The sequence below is a fragment of the Salvelinus fontinalis genome, chromosome 35, assembly GCF_029448725.1.
Source record: "Salvelinus fontinalis isolate EN_2023a chromosome 35, ASM2944872v1, whole genome shotgun sequence".
Classification (NCBI taxonomy): domain Eukaryota; kingdom Metazoa; phylum Chordata; class Actinopteri; order Salmoniformes; family Salmonidae; genus Salvelinus; species Salvelinus fontinalis.
Genome location: NC_074699.1, coordinates 39,574,208 through 39,590,938, shown reverse-complemented (window position 1 = coordinate 39,590,938; position 16,731 = coordinate 39,574,208). Strand labels below are relative to the sequence as shown.

Below are 16,731 nucleotides of genomic sequence, written 5' to 3'. Positions count from 1 at the left end.
GTATATTATACTATAACTGGATACAGTTCTCTATGAGGATGGTATATTATACTATAACTGGATACAGTTCTCTATGAGGATGGTATATTATACTATAACCTACCTGGATACAGTTCTCTATGAGGATGGTATATTATACTATAACTGGATACAGTTCTCTATGAGGATGGTATATTATACTATAACTGGATACAGTTCTCTATGAGGATGGTATATTATACTATAACTGGATACAGTTCTCTATGAGGATGGTATATTATACTATAACCTACCTGGATACAGTTCTCTATGAGGATGGTATATTATACTATAACTGGATACAGTTCTCTATGAGGATGGTATATTATACTATAACCTACCTGGATACAGTTCTCTATGAGGATGGTATATTATACTATAACCTACCTGGATACAGTTCTCTATGAGGATGGTATATTATACTATAACTGGATACAGTTCTCTATGAGGATGGTATATTATACTATAACTGGATACAGTTCTCTATGAGGATGGTATATTATACTATAACCTACCTGGATACAGTTCTCTATGAGGATGGTATATTATACTATAACCCCTGGATACAGTTCTCTATGAGGATGGTATATTATACTATAACTGGATACAGTTCTCTATGAGGATGGTATATTATACTATAACTGGATACAGTTCTCTATGAGGATGGTATATTATACTATAACTGGATACAGTTCTCTATGAGGATGGTATATTATACTATAACTGGATACAGTTCTCTATGAGGATGGTATATTATACTATAACCTACCTGGATACAGTTCTCTATGAGGATGGTATATTATACTATAACTGGATACAGTTCTCTATGAGGATGGTATATTATACTATAACTGGATACAGTTCTCTATGAGGATGGTATATTATACTATAACTGGATACAGTTCTCTATGAGGATGGTATATTATACTATAACTGGATACAGTTCTCTATGAGGATGGTATATTATACTATAACTGGATACAGTTCTCTATGAGGATGGTATATTATACTATAACTGGATACAGTTCTCTATGAGGATGGTATATTATACTATAACTGGATACAGTTCTCTATGAGGATGGTATATTATACTATAACTGGATACAGTTCTCTATGAGGATGGTATATTATACTATAACTGGATACAGTTCTCTATGAGGATGGTATATTATACTATAACTGGATACAGTTCTCTATGAGGATGGTATATTATACTATAACTGGATACAGTTCTCTATGAGGATGGTATATTATACTATAACTGGATACAGTTCTCTATGAGGATGGTATATTATACTATAACTGGATACAGTTCTCTATGAGGATGGTATATTATACTATAACTGGATACAGTTCTCTATGAGGATGGTATATTATACTATAACCTACCTGGATACAGTTCTCTATGAGGATGGTATATTATACTATAACTGGATACAGTTCTCTATGAGGATGGTATATTATACTATAACTGGATACAGTTCTCTATGAGGATGGTATATTATACTATAACTGGATACAGTTCTCTATGAGGATGGTATATTATACTATAACTGGATACAGTTCTCTATGAGGATGGTATATTATACTATAACTGGATACAGTTCTCTATGAGGATGGTATATTATACTATAACTGGATACAGTTCTCTATGAGGATGGTATATTATACTATAACTGGATACAGTTCTCTATGAGGATGGTATATTATACTATAACTGGATACAGTTCTCTATGAGGATGGTATATTATACTATAACCACCTGGATACAGTTCTCTATGAGGATGGTATATTATACTATAACATGGATACAGTTCTCTATGAGGATGGTATATTATACTATAACTGGATACAGTTCTCTATGAGGATGGTATATTATACTATAACTGGATACAGTTCTCTATGAGGATGGTATATTATACTATAACTGGATACAGTTCTCTATGAGGATGGTATATTATACTATAACTGGATACAGTTCTCTATGAGGATGGTATATTATACTATAACTGGATACAGTTCTCTATGAGGATGGTATATTATACTATAACTGGATACAGTTCTCTATGAGGATGGTATATTATACTATAACTGGATACAGTTCTCTATGAGGATGGTATATTATACTATAACTGGATACAGTTCTCTATGAGGATGGTATATTATACTATAACTGGATACAGTTCTCTATGAGGATGGTATATTATACTATAACTGGATACAGTTCTCTATGAGGATGGTATATTATACTATAACTGGATACAGTTCTCTATGAGGATGGTATATTATACTATAACTGGATACAGTTCTCTATGAGGATGGTATATTATACTATAACTACCGGATACAGTTCTCTATGAGGATGGTATATTATACTATAACTGGATACAGTTCTCTATGAGGATGGTATATTATACTATAACTGGATACAGTTCTCTATGAGGATGGTATATTATACTATAACTGGATACAGTTCTCTATGAGGATGGTATATTATACTATAACTGGATACAGTTCTCTATGAGGATGGTATATTATACTATAACTGGATACAGTCTCTATGAGGATGGTATATTATACTATAACTGGATACAGATCTCTATGAGGATGGTATATTATACTATAACTGGATACAGTTCTCTATGAGGATGGTATATTATACTATAACTGGATACAGTTCTCTATGAGGATGGTATATTATACTATAACTGGATACAGTTCTCTATGAGGATGGTATATTATACTATAACTGGATACAGTTCTCTATGAGGATGGTATATTATACTATAACTGGATACAGTTCTCTATGAGGATGGTATATTATACTATAACTGGATACAGTTCTCTATGAGGATGGTATATTATACTATAACTGGATACAGTTCTCTATGAGGATGGTATATTATACTATAACCTACCTGGATACAGTTCTCTATGAGGATGGTATATTATACTATAACTCCGGATACAGTTCTCTATGAGGATGGTATATTATACTATAACTGGATACAGTTCTCTATGAGGATGGTATATTATACTATAACTGGATACAGTTCTCTATGAGGATGGTATATTATACTATAACTGGATACAGTTCTCTATGAGGATGGTATATTATACTATAACTGGATACAGTTCTCTATGAGGATGGTATATTATACTATAACTGGATACAGTTCTCTATGAGGATGGTATATTATACTATAACTGGATACAGTTCTCTATGAGGATGGTATATTATACTATAACTGGATACAGTTCTCTATGAGGATGGTATATTATACTATAACTGGATACAGTTCTCTATGAGGATGGTATATTATACTATAACTGGATACAGTTCTCTATGAGGATGGTATATTATACTATAACTGGATACAGTTCTCTATGAGGATGGTATATTATACTATAACTGGATACAGTTCTCTATGAGGATGGTATATTATACTATAACCTACCTGGATACAGTTCTCTATGAGGATGGTATATTATACTATAACCTACCTGGATACAGTTCTCTATGAGGATGGTATATTATACTATAACTGGATACAGTTCTCTATGAGGATGGTATTTTATACTATAACTGGATACAGTTCTCTATGAGGATGGTATATTATACTATAACTGGATACAGTTCTCTATGAGGATGGTATATTATACTATAACTGGATACAGTTCTCTATGAGGATGGTATATTATACTATACCCACTGGATACAGTTCTCTATGAGGATGGTATATTATACTATAACTGGATACAGTTCTCTATGAGGATGGTATATTATACTATAACTGGATACAGTTCTCTATGAGGATGGTATATTATACTATAACTGGATACAGTTCTCTATGAGGATGGTATATTATACTATAACTGGATACAGATCTCTATGAGGATGGTATATTATACTATAACTGGATACAGTTCTCTATGAGGATGGTATATTATACTATAACTGGATACAGTTCTCTATGAGGATGGTATATTATACTTTAACTGACCTGCGCCTCAGAGAAAGGAGGTACGTGGATACAGATCTCTATGAGGATGGTATATTATACTATAACTGGATACAGTTCTCTATGAGGATGGTATATTATACTATAACTGGATACAGTTCTCTATGAGGATGGTATATTATACTATAACTGGATACAGTTCTCTATGAGGATGGTATATTATACTATAACTGGATACAGATCTCTATGAGGATGGTATATTATACTATAACTGGATACAGTTCTCTATGAGGATGGTATATTATACTATAACTGGATACAGTTCTCTATGAGGATGGTATATTATACTATAACCTACCTGGATACAGTTCTCTATGAGGATGGTATATTATACTATAACTGGATACAGTTCTCTATGAGGATGGTATATCATACTATAACTGACCTGGATACAGTTCTCTATGAGGATGGTATATTATACTATAACTGACCTGCGCCTCAGAGATAGGAGGTAAGTGGATACAGATCTCTATGAGGACGGTATATTATACTATAACTGGATACAGTTCTCTATGAGGATGGTATATTATACTATAACCTACCTGGATACAGTTCTCTATGAGGATGGTATATTATACTATAACTGGATATAGATCTCTATGAGGATGGTGTATTATACTATAACTGGATACAGTTCTCTAGGAGGATGGTATATTATACTATAACCTACCTGGATACAGTTCTCTATGAGGATGGTATATTATACTATAACCGACCTGGATACAGTTCTCTATGAGGATGGTATATTATACTATAACTGGATACAGATCTCTATGAGGATGGTATATTATACTATAACCTACCTGGATACAGTTCTCTATGAGGATGGTATATTATACTATAACTGGATACAGATCTCTATGAGGATGGTATATTATACTACAACCTACCTGGATACAGATCTCTATGAGGATGGTATATTATACTATAACTGGATACAGTTCTCTATGAGGATGGTATATTATACTATAACTGGATACAGTTCTCTATGAGGATGGTATATTATACTATAACTGGATACAGATCTCTATGGGGATGGTATATTATACTATAACTGGATACAGTTCTCTATGAGGATGGTATATTATACTATAACTGGATACAGTTCTCTATGAGGATGGTATATTATACTATAACCTACCTGGATACAGTTCTCTATGAGGATGGTGTATTATACTATAACTGACCTGGATACAGTTCTCTATGAGGATGGTATATTATACTATAACTGGATACAGATCTCTATGAGGATGGTATATTATACTATAACCTACCTGGATACAGTTCTCTATGAGGATGGTGTATTATACTATAACTGACCTGGATACAGTTCTCTATGAGGATGGTATATTATACTATAACTGGATACAGTTCTCTATGAGGATGGTATATTATACTATAACTGGATACAGTTCTCTATGAGGATGGTATATTATACTATAACTGGATACAGTTCTCTATGAGGATGGTATATTATACTATAACTGAACTGCGCCTCAGAGAAAGGAGGTACGTGGATACAGATCTCTATGAGGATGGTATATTATACTATAACTGGATACAGTTCTCTATGAGGATGGTATATTATACCATAACTGGATACAGTTCTCTATGAGGATGGTATATTATACTATAACTGGATACAGTTCTCTATGAGGATGGTATATTATACTATAACTGGATACAGATCTCTATGAGGATGGTATATTATACTATAACTGGATAGAGATCTCTATGAGGATGGTATATTATACTATAACTGGATACAGTTCTCTATGAGGATGGTATATTATACTATAACTGGATACAGTTCTCTATGAGGATGGTATATTATACTATAACCTACCTGGATACAGTTCTCTATGAGGATGGTATATTATACTATAACCTACCTGGATACAGTTCTCTATGAGGATGGTATATTATACTATAACTGGATACAGTTCTCTATGAGGATGGTATATTATACTATAACCTACCTGGATACAGTTCTCTATGAGGATGGTATATTATACTATAACTGGATACAGTTCTCTATGAGGATGGTATATTATACTATAACCTACCTGGATACGGTTCTCTATGAGGATGGTATATTATACTATAACTGGATACAGTTCTCTATGAGGATGGTGTATTATACTATAACTGGATACAGTTCTCTATGAGGATGGTATATTATACTATAACTGGATACAGATCTCTATGAGGATGGTATATTATACTATAACTGGATACAGTTCTCTATGGGGATGGTATATTATACTATAACTGGATACAGTTCTCTATGAGGATGGTATATTATACTATAACTGGATACAGTTCTCTATGAGGATGGTATATTATACTATAACTGGATACAGTTCTCTATGGGGATGGTAAATTATACTATAACCTACCTGGATACAGTTCTCTATGAGGATGGTATATTATACTATAACCTACCTGGATACAGATCTCTATGAGGATGGTATATTATACTATAACCTACCTGGATACAGTTCTCTATGAGGATGGTATATTATACTATAACCTACCTGGATACAGTTCTCTATGAGGATGGTATATTATACTATAACCTACCTGGATACAGTTCTCTATGGGGATGGTGTATTATACTATAACCTACCTGGATACAGTTCTCTATGAGGATGGTATATTATACTATAACTGGATACAGTTCTCTATGAGGATGGTATATTATACTATAACTGGATACAGTTCTCTATGGGGATGGTATATTATACTATAACTGGATACAGTTCTCTATGAGGATGGTATATTATACTATAACTGACCTGCGCCTCAGAGAAAGGAGGTACGTGGATACAGTTCTCTATGAGGATGGTTTGGACCTCCGTCTCCAGCTCCCCAGCCCGGCCCAGAACCCTGACACTGTGTCCGTTAGGGTAGAGGGAGGTGCTGTCCCACGAGTCCAGACGCACTATCACCCGGTGATCCTGGAGAGATGGGGGAAATGACAGGCTTCATGTCCTTTCAACAGTCAGAGACTTAAAGCAAGCTCACCTGATTCAACCACTCTACTAATCATCAAGTCCTTGGTCTGACCTGTAGTTTGTCAGCCTGTTGGGTGCTGATTCGGATCTTGGGGATGCGTTGGTCCCAAGGCGTGGCCAGGATACGCTGGGAGTTCCTGCTCTGGGATTGGGTCTCCTCCTTGGGGGGAAAGGTCACGACATAGTCCCTCCAGTTCCTCTGAAGGATCCCTACCACACGACCTGGAGGGAGGAGGGAGGGGGTGAGAGAGGTAGGGAGGGAAATAGAGGGAGGGGAGAGAGAGGGAGAAGATAGAGAGAGGGAGAAGGAGGGAGAAGAGAGAGAGGAGGGGGAGAGAGAGGGGGAGAGGGAGGGAGAAGAGAGAGAGGGGGAGAGAGAGGGGGAGAGAAAGGGAGAAGGAGCGAGAAGGAGGGAGAAGAGAGACAAGAGGGAGAAGAGAGAGAGTAGGGAGAGAGAGGGAGAAGGATGGAGAAGAGAGAGGAGGTGGAAAAAGAGGGGGAGAGAAGAGAGAGGAGGGGAATAAATGATATGCTACATTAATGTTATTTTGGAGGGGGGCATGTCCGTGTTTGAACAGCTGTGTGTGTGTGTGTGTGTGTGTGTGTGTGTGTGTGTGTGTGTGTGTGTGTGTGTGTGTGTGTGTGTGTGTGTGTGTGTGTGTGTGTGTGTGTGTGTGTGTGTGTGTGTGTGTGTGTGTGTGTGTGTGTGTGTGTGTGTGTGTGTCTGTGTGTGTGTGTGTGTGTGTACCTGTGGCCATGGGTTGGCTCTGTGTCTCGTCTCCCTTCTCCTCCCCCTGTCCCTCCGTCAGGGCCGTGGTTCTCCCCCTCCACTCCCCCTTCGGCAACAGCTCCACGGCAACCATATCGCCGTGCACCGCCCGGTTCCGATTCTTCCCCCCACACAGCAGCACATCAGTGTTCAGTTCTGGGAGAGGACGTACAGTGAGCTCCAACAGTATTGGGACAGTGACACTGTTTGTTGTGTTGTTTTGGCTCTGTCCTCCAGCACTTTGGATTTGAAATTATACAACGATGATGAGGTTAACGTGCAGACTGGCAGCTTTCATTTAAGGGGATTTTCATCTACATATTTTTGTACATAGTCCACCCCCCCCCCCCACCAAACGTTTTGGGACAGATTCACTTCTATTTGTATTCAAGTTGTAAAACGTGAAGTATTTGGTTCATGGTACTCAATGACTACAACAAGCTTGTGACTCTACATATTCGCTGCTTGTTTTGGTTGCTTTTTGTGCCCAATAGAAATGAATGGTAAATAATGTTTGATTGTAAATAAGAATAGTGTACATTAATGTGGATGTTACCATGATTAGGGATAATCCTGAATGATGAGTGAATAATGATGAGTGAGAAAGTGACAGACCCACAAAATATCCTACCCCCAAGACATGCTAACCTCCCCCTATTACAATAACAGAGGAGATTAGCATTTTTGGGGGTGGGGGGGGTATGATATTTGTGCGTCTGTACCGTTCTCTCTCATCATTATTCATGATTCCTGTAGGATTACCTGTAATCATGGTATAAACTCAACTGGGCCAGAACGTCTGCAGATGCTCCTGAACATAGAAACAGAAATCTCATTAGGCCCTGATTGACTTGAATGGGTAGGGCCAGTTCTACTCCTTCTAGTTCTGTGCTCCTGAAGACCAAGAGACATGCACAAGGTAACGATACACTGGTTGATAATACAGGAGATGTTTTATCCTGTGTTCAGTATGTGTAGGCTATGTGATCCCTGCGGGGGGAATTGAACCCACAACCTTACACTGAAGGTCAAACAGAACAGTTTGAGGTCATAGGTCAGTTTTGTTGTGGAACTCACCTGAGCTCTTGTTAGAGGAGCCCTCAAAGCGGACGAAGGCTTCATGTTGGGCCCTGTGTTTGTTCACATTCAGAGTACCCTGGAATGGAAGGACAGAGAGACAGAAGACTTAGTGCCCTGGAATGGAAGGACAGAGAGACAGAAGACTTAGAACCCTGGAATGGAAGGACAGAGAGACAGAAGACTTAGTACCCTGGAATGGAAGGACGGAGAGACAGAAGACTTAGTACCCTGGAATGGAAGGACAGAGAGACAGAAGACTTAGTGCCCTGGAATGGAAGGACAGAGAGACAGAAGACTTAGTACCCTGGAATGGAAGGACAGAGAGACAGAAGACTTAGTGCCCTGGAATGGAAAGACAGAGAAACAGAAGACTTAGTGCCCTGGAATGGAAGGACAGAGAGACAGAAGACTTAGTACCCTGGAATGGAAGGACAGAGAGACAGAAGACTTAGTGCCCTGGAATGGAAGGACAGAGAGACAGAAGACTTAGTGCCCTGGAATGGAAAGACAGAGAAACAGAAGACTTAGTGCCCTGGAATGGAAGGACAGACAGACAGAAGACTTAGTACCCTGGAATGGAAGGACAGAGAGACAGAAGAAAACTTTTTAAAAATGTTTTATTTTTATGTCATTTAGCAGACGCTCTGATCCAGAGCAACTTACAGGAGCAATTAGGGTTAAGTGCCTTGCTCAAGGGCACATCGACAGATTTCACCTAGTCAGCTCTAGGATTCCAATTAGCAAACTTTCGGTTACTGGCCTAACCGCTAGGCTAGCACCCAGCCCACATTGGCCTAACCGCTAGGCTAGCACCCAGCCCACATTGGCTTAACCGCTAGGCTAGCACCCAGCCCACATTGGCTTAACCGCTAGGCTAGCACCCAGCCCACATTGGCTTAACCGCTAGGCTAGCACCCAGCCCACATTGGCTTAACCACTAGGCTAGCACCCAGCCCACATTGGCTTGACCGCTAGGCTAGCACCCAGCCCACATTGGCTTAACCGCTAGGCTAGCACCCAGCCCACATTGGCTTAACCGCTAGGCTAGCACCCAGCCCACATTGGCTTAACCGCTAGGCTAGCACCCAGCCCACATTGGCTTAACCGCTAGGCTAGCACCCAGCCCACATTGGCTTAACCGCTAGGCTAGCACCCAGCCCACATTGGCTTAACCGCTAGGCTAGCACCCAGCCCACATTGGCTTAACCGCTAGGCTAGCACCCAGCCCACATTGGCTTAACCGCTAGGCTAGCACCCAGCCCACATTGGCTTAACCGCTAGGCTAGCACCCAGCCCACATTGGCGTGACATTTTCATTTCACAGAAATGTGTCTTTTTTGGTGTTCACTTTTCTCCAGGGATGTCGTGTTTGTAGGCCTCAAAATGGCTGTCGAGGAGGACCTTCACATCTGAGTGAAGTTTGACTCTCTCTCTCTCTCTCTCTCTCTCTCTCTCTCTCTCTCTCTCTCTCTCTCTCTCTCTTTCTCTCTCTCTCTCACACACACACACACACACACAGCTGTTCAAACACGGACATGCCCCCTCCACCTACCTGTATGTATCGACCAGACTTAATGCCAGCCTCCAGGACCTCGGCAGGCAGGTGTTCAGTGTACTCTCTCTCCGTCCCCTCGCTCCCTTTCTCCTGCAGGGCCTGAGCGATGGAGCAGTACAGCTCCAGGGCAGCCTGCAGCTCCGGCCAGAACGTCTGCAGGTACTCCTGAACACAGAAACAGAAATCTCATTAGGCCCTGATTGACTTGAAAGGGCAGGGCCAGTTCTACTCATTCTAGTTCTGTGCTCCTGAAGACCAAGAGACATGCAGAAGGTAACGATACACTGGTCGATAATATAGGAGATGTTTTATCCTGTGTTCAGTATGTGTAGGCTATGTGATCCCTGTGGGGGAATTAGAACTGGCCCTGCCCTTTCAAGTCCATAGTTGTATGGGTCCTTTTGACTGATGTTCCCTGAGGTTCTCATTACCCAGGTATTCACCTGTAGAGGATCAGTATTCAGCAGGGTTCTCATTACCCAGGTATTCACCTATAGAGGATCAGTATACAGCAGGGTTCTCATTACCCAGGTATTCACCTATAGAGGATCAGTATACCTCAGGGTTCTCATTACCCAGGTATTCACCTATAGAATACATGTATTCACCTATAGAGGATCAGTATACAGCAGGGTTCTCATTACCCAGGTATTCACCTATAGAGGATCAGTATACCTCAGGGTTCTCATTACCCAGGTATTCACCTATAGAATACATGTATTCACCTATAGAGGATCAGTATACAGCAGGGTTCTCATTACCCAGGTATTCACCCATAGAGGACCAGTATTCAGTATACCATGGATTCATCTTTAATCATGTTAGCACCATTGAAGGGCAATGGGACAGAACAGGCATTTGGGTACCTGGTGTGTACTATAGTGTACCTGTGTACAGAGGACGTATTCACCACAGTTGAGGCGGTGTGTACTATAGTGTACCTGTGTACAGAGGATGTATTCACCACAGTTGAGGCTGTGTGTACTATAGTGGTGTACCTGTGTACAGAGGACGTATTCACCACAGTTGAGGCAGTGTGTACTATAGTGTACCTGTGTACAGAGGACATAGACACCACAGTTGAGGCTGTGTGTACTATAGTGTACCTGTGTACAGAGGACGTATTCACCACAGTTGAGGCTGTGTGTACTATAGTGTACCTGTGTACAGAGGACGTAGTCACCACAGTTGAGGCTGTGTGTACTATAGTGGTGTACCTGTGTACAGAGGACATAGACACCACAGTTGAGGCTGCTGTACTCTGCCACAGCGGTCTGGTCTTCAGTGATCATCACTACTGGCTTCAGACCTGCCAGATGGTCGTGGTACCACACTGCAGCATGATACACACACCTACAGGGAGGGAGACAAGGACACACCTGCCTTACCATACACATACAGACACACAGAGTGATGCCTAAACACACACACACACACACACACACACACAATTCCAATGTACTTATTATGTACCTACAAATGGCAACAAACTTGACTTGTATTAACTGGCTTAATATTGGGTTTTACAGTCAGAGGAGGAGGATGAGAATGAAGGAGGAGGAGAATGAAGGCAGAGGAGGAGAAGAGGGATGAAGTAGGAGGAGGATGAAGGAGGAGGAGGAAAAGAAGGAGGAGGATGAAGGCGGAGGAGGAGGAAAAGAAGGAGGATGAAGGAGGAGGAGGAGTAGGAGGAGGATGAAGGAGGAGGAGGAGTAGGAGGAGGATGAAGGAGGAGGAGGATGAGTAGGAAGATAAAGGAGGAGGATGGAAGAGGAGGAGTAGGAGGATGAAGAAGGCGGAGGAGGAAGTGTAGGAGGATGAAGGAGGAGAAGGAGGATGAAGGAGGAGGAGGAAGTGTAGGAGGATGAAGGAGGAGGAGAAGGAGGATGGAGGAGGAGGAGGATGAAGACAGAGGAGAAGGAGAAGGAGGATGAAGACGGAGGAGGAGGAGGATGAAGACGGAGGAGGAGGTGTATGAGGAGGAGGGGGAGAAGGAGGATGAAGGCGGAGGAGGCGGAGGATGAAGACGGAGGAGGAGGTGCAGGAGGAGGAGGGGGAGAAGGAGGATGAAGACGGAGGAGAAGGAGGATGAAGCCGGAGGAGGAGGAGAAGGATGAAGATGGAGGTGTAGGAAGGCCACTCACCTGGTCTGCCATTTGTCCTGCGGCTCTCCCTTTTCTCTGGGGCAGTAGGAATACTCCTGGAACTCGTTGGCAAACAGGATACAGTGATGACGGGGGTCCTTCAGCAAGCTGCGTAGCCGGTTGTACTGCCTGATAGAAACAATACATTTTCTACTCAAAGTGCATCGTTATGCTGATATAAAATGTGATAAAACAAATACCTTAAAATAGTAGACATTACATAAACAATGTAAAAGTTAAAAAGATTACAAGAAATAGCGAGAGGGCAACTCATGAAGTATGGATTTGACACCAGCTACAGCAGTGGTGTAAAGTACTTAAGTAAAAATACTTGAAAGTACTACTTAAGTAGTTTTTTGGGGTATCTGTACTTTACTATTTATATTTTTGACAACTTTAACTTCCTTACATTCCTAAAGAAAATACTGTACTTTTTACTCCGTACATTTTCCCTGACACCTAAAAGTACTCGTTCAATTTTGAATGCTTAGCAGGACAGGAAAATGGTCCAATTCACACACTTATCAAGAGAACATCTCTGTCGTCCTTACAGCCTCTGATCTGGTGGACTCACTAAACACATGCTTGGTTTGTAAATGATGTCTGGGTGTTGGAGCATGCACCTGGCTATTTGTAAATTAAAAACACAAGAAAATGATGCTGTCTGGTTTGCTTTCTATAAGGAATTTAAATGATTTATCCTTTTACTTTGACTTTTGATACGTAAGTCTATTTTAGCAATTATATTTATTTGTAATACTTAAGTACATTTAAAACCAAATATTTTTAGACTTTTATTCAAGTAGTATTTTACTGGGTGACTTTTACTTTTACTTGAGTCATTTTCTATGAAGGTATCTTTACTTCTACTCAAGTATGACAATTGAGTACTTTTTCCACCACTGCTAATAACCTTGTAGACTAATGACCTAGTAGCATACAGTATGTAGCCTAATAACCTTGTAGCCTACAGTATGTAGACTAATAACCTTGTAGCCTACAGTATGTAGTCTAAAAACCTTGTAGCCTACAGTATGTAGTCTAATAACCTTGTAGCTTACAGTATGTAGTCTAATAACCTTGTAGCTTACAGTATGTAGTCTAATAACCTTGTAGCATACAGTATGTAGCCTAATAACCTTGTAGACTAATAACCTTGTAGCATACAGTATGTAGTCTAATAACCTTGTAGCTTACAGTATGTAGCCTAATAATCTTGTAGCATACAGTATGTAGCCTAATAACCTTGTAGCCTACAGTATGTAACCTAATAACCTTGTAGCCTACAGTATGTAGCCTAATAACCTTGTAGCCTACAGTATGTAGCCTAATAACCTTGTAGTCTACAGTATGTAGCCTAATAACCTTGTAGCTTACAGTATGTAGCCTAATAACCTTGTAGCATACAGTATGTAGCCTAATAACCTTGTAGCCTAATAACCTTGTAGCATACAGTATGTAGTCTAATAACCTTGTAGCATACAGTATGTAGTCTAATAACCTTGTAGCATACAGTATGTAGTCTATTAACCTTGTATCATACAGTATGTAGCCTAATAACCTTGCAGCCTACAGTATGTAGCCTAATAACGTAGTTTAATAACCTTGTAGCATACAGTATGTAGCCTAATAATCTTGTAGCCTACAGTATGTAGCCTAATAACCTTGTAGTCTACAGTATGTAGCCTAATAACCTTGTAGCTTACAGTATGTAGCCTAATAACCTTGTAGCATACAGTATGTAGCCTAATAACCTTGTAACCTAATAACCTTGTAGCCTACAGTATGTAGCCTAATAACCTTGTAGCCTACAGTATGTAGCCTAATAACCTTGTAGTCTACAGTATGTAGCCTAATAACCTTGTAGCTTACAGTATGTAGCCTAATAACCTTGTAGCATACAGTATGTAGCCTAATAACCTTGTAGCCTAATAACCTTGTAGCATACAGTATGTAGTCTAATAACCTTGTAGCATACAGTATGTAGTCTAATAACCTTGCAGCATACAGTATGTAGTCTATTAACCTTGTATCATACAGTATGTAGCCTAATAACCTTGCAGCCTACAGTATGTAGCCTAATAACGTAGTTTAATAACCTTGTAGCATACAGTATGTAGCCTAATAATCTTGTAACATACAGTATGTAGCCTAATAACCTTGTAGCCTACAGTATGTAGCTTAATAACCTTGTAGCCTACAGTATGTAGCCTAAAACGTAGTCTAATAACCTTGTAGCCTACAGTATGTAGCCTAATAACCTTGTAGCATACAGTATGTAGTCTAATAACCTTGTAGCATACAGTATGTAGCCTAATAACCTTGTAGCATACAGTATGTTGCCTAATAACCTTGTAGTCTACAGTATGTAGCCTAATAACATTGTAGCCTACAGTATGTAGCCTAATGACCTTGTAGCATACAGTATGTAGTCTAATAACCTTGTAACATACAGTATGTAGCCTAATAACCTTGTAGCATACAGTATGTAGCCTAATAACCTTGTAGCTTACAGTATGTAGCCTAATAACCTTGTAGCCTAATAACCTTGTAGCCTAATAACCTTGTAGCATACAGTATGTAGCCTAATAACCTTGTAGACTACTAACCTTGTAGCCTACAGTATGTAGCCTAATAACCTTGTAGACTACTAACCTTGTAGCCTACAGTATGTAGCCTAATAACGTAGTTTAATAACCTTGTAGCATACAGTATGTAGCCTTATAATCTTGTAACATACAGTATGTAGCCTAATAACCTTGTAGCCTACAGTATGTAGCCTAATAACCTTGTATCATACAGTATGTAGCCTAATAACCTTGTAGCATACAGTATGTAGCCTAATAACCTTGTAGCATACAGTATGTAGCCTAATAACCTTGTAGCATACAGTATGTAGTCTAATAACCTTGTAGCATACAGTATGTAGTCTAATAACCTTGTAGCATACAGTATGTAGACTAATAACCTTGTAGCCTAATAACCTTGTAGCATACAGTATGTAGTCTAATAACCTTGTAGCCTACAGTATGTAGCCTAATAACCTTGTAGCCTAATAACCTTGTAACATACAGTATGTAGCCTAATAACCTTGTAGCATACAGTATGTAACCTAATAACCTTGTAGCATACAGTATGTAGACTAATAACCTTGTAACATACAGTATGTAGCCTAATAACCTTGAAGTCTACAGTATGTAGCCTAATAACCTTGTAACATACAGTATGTAGCCTAATAACCTTGTAACATACAGTATGTAGCCTAATAACCTTGTAACATACAGTATGTAGCCTAATAACCTTGTAACATACAGTATGTAGTCTAATAACCTTGTAGCATACAGTATGTAGTCTAATAACCTTGTAGCATACAGTATGTAGCCTAATAACCTTGTAGCCTAATAACCTTGTAGCATACAGTATGTAGCCTAATAACCTTGTAGACTACTAACCTTGTAGCCTACAGTATGTAGCCTAATAACCTTGTAGACTACTAACCTTGTAGCCTACAGTATGTAGCCTAATAACGTAGTTTAATAACCTTGTAGCATACAGTATGTAGCCTTATAATCTTGTAACATACAGTATGTAGCCTAATAACCTTGTAGCCTACAGTATGTAGCCTAATAACCTTGTATCATACAGTATGTAGCCTAATAACCTTGTAGCATACAGTATGTAGCCTAATAACCTTGTAGCATACAGTATGTAGCCTAATAACCTTGAAGCATACAGTATGTAGTCTAATAACCTTGTAGCATACAGTATGTAGTCTAATAACCTTGTAGCATACAGTATGTAGACTAATAACCTTGTAGCCTAATAACCTTGTAGCATACAGTATGTAGTCTAATAACCTTGTAGCCTACAGTATGTAGCCTAATAACCTTGTAGACTAATAACCTTGTAACATACAGTATGTAGCCTAATAACCTTGAAGTCAACAGTATGTAGCCTAATAACCTTGTAACATACAGTATGTAGCCTAATAACCTTGTAACATACAGTATGTAGCCTAATAACCTTGTAACATACAGTATGTAGCCTAATAACCTTGTAACATACAGTATGTAGTCTAATAACCTTGTAGCATACAGTATGTAGTCTAATAACCTTGTAGCATACA

At 39.4% G+C, this 16,731-nt stretch overlaps 1 protein-coding gene across 11 annotated transcripts in view; it reads right to left on the bottom strand.

Moving 5' to 3' along the window:
• LOC129834843 (DIS3-like exonuclease 1) overlaps positions 1–16,731 on the bottom strand; it is a 52,071-nt gene that overhangs the window by 26,897 nt on the left and 8,443 nt on the right. For 9 of the 11 annotated variants that reach the window (XR_008756318.1, XR_008756316.1, XR_008756315.1 and 6 more), the window contains exons 3-9: positions 12,606–12,734; positions 11,679–11,814; positions 10,459–10,626; positions 8,904–8,982; positions 7,806–7,982; positions 7,110–7,279; positions 6,839–7,000 (exon numbers count right to left, since the gene is read on the bottom strand). Coding sequence is in view for 4 of the 11 variants with exons in the window: in XM_055900161.1 (XP_055756136.1) it covers positions 6,839–7,000; positions 7,110–7,279; positions 7,806–7,982; positions 8,904–8,982; positions 10,459–10,626; positions 11,679–11,814; positions 12,606–12,734 (1,021 nt within the window). In the remaining 7 variants the exon portion in view is untranslated. The other 2 variants (XM_055900164.1, XM_055900163.1) reach the window with 2 other exon arrangements.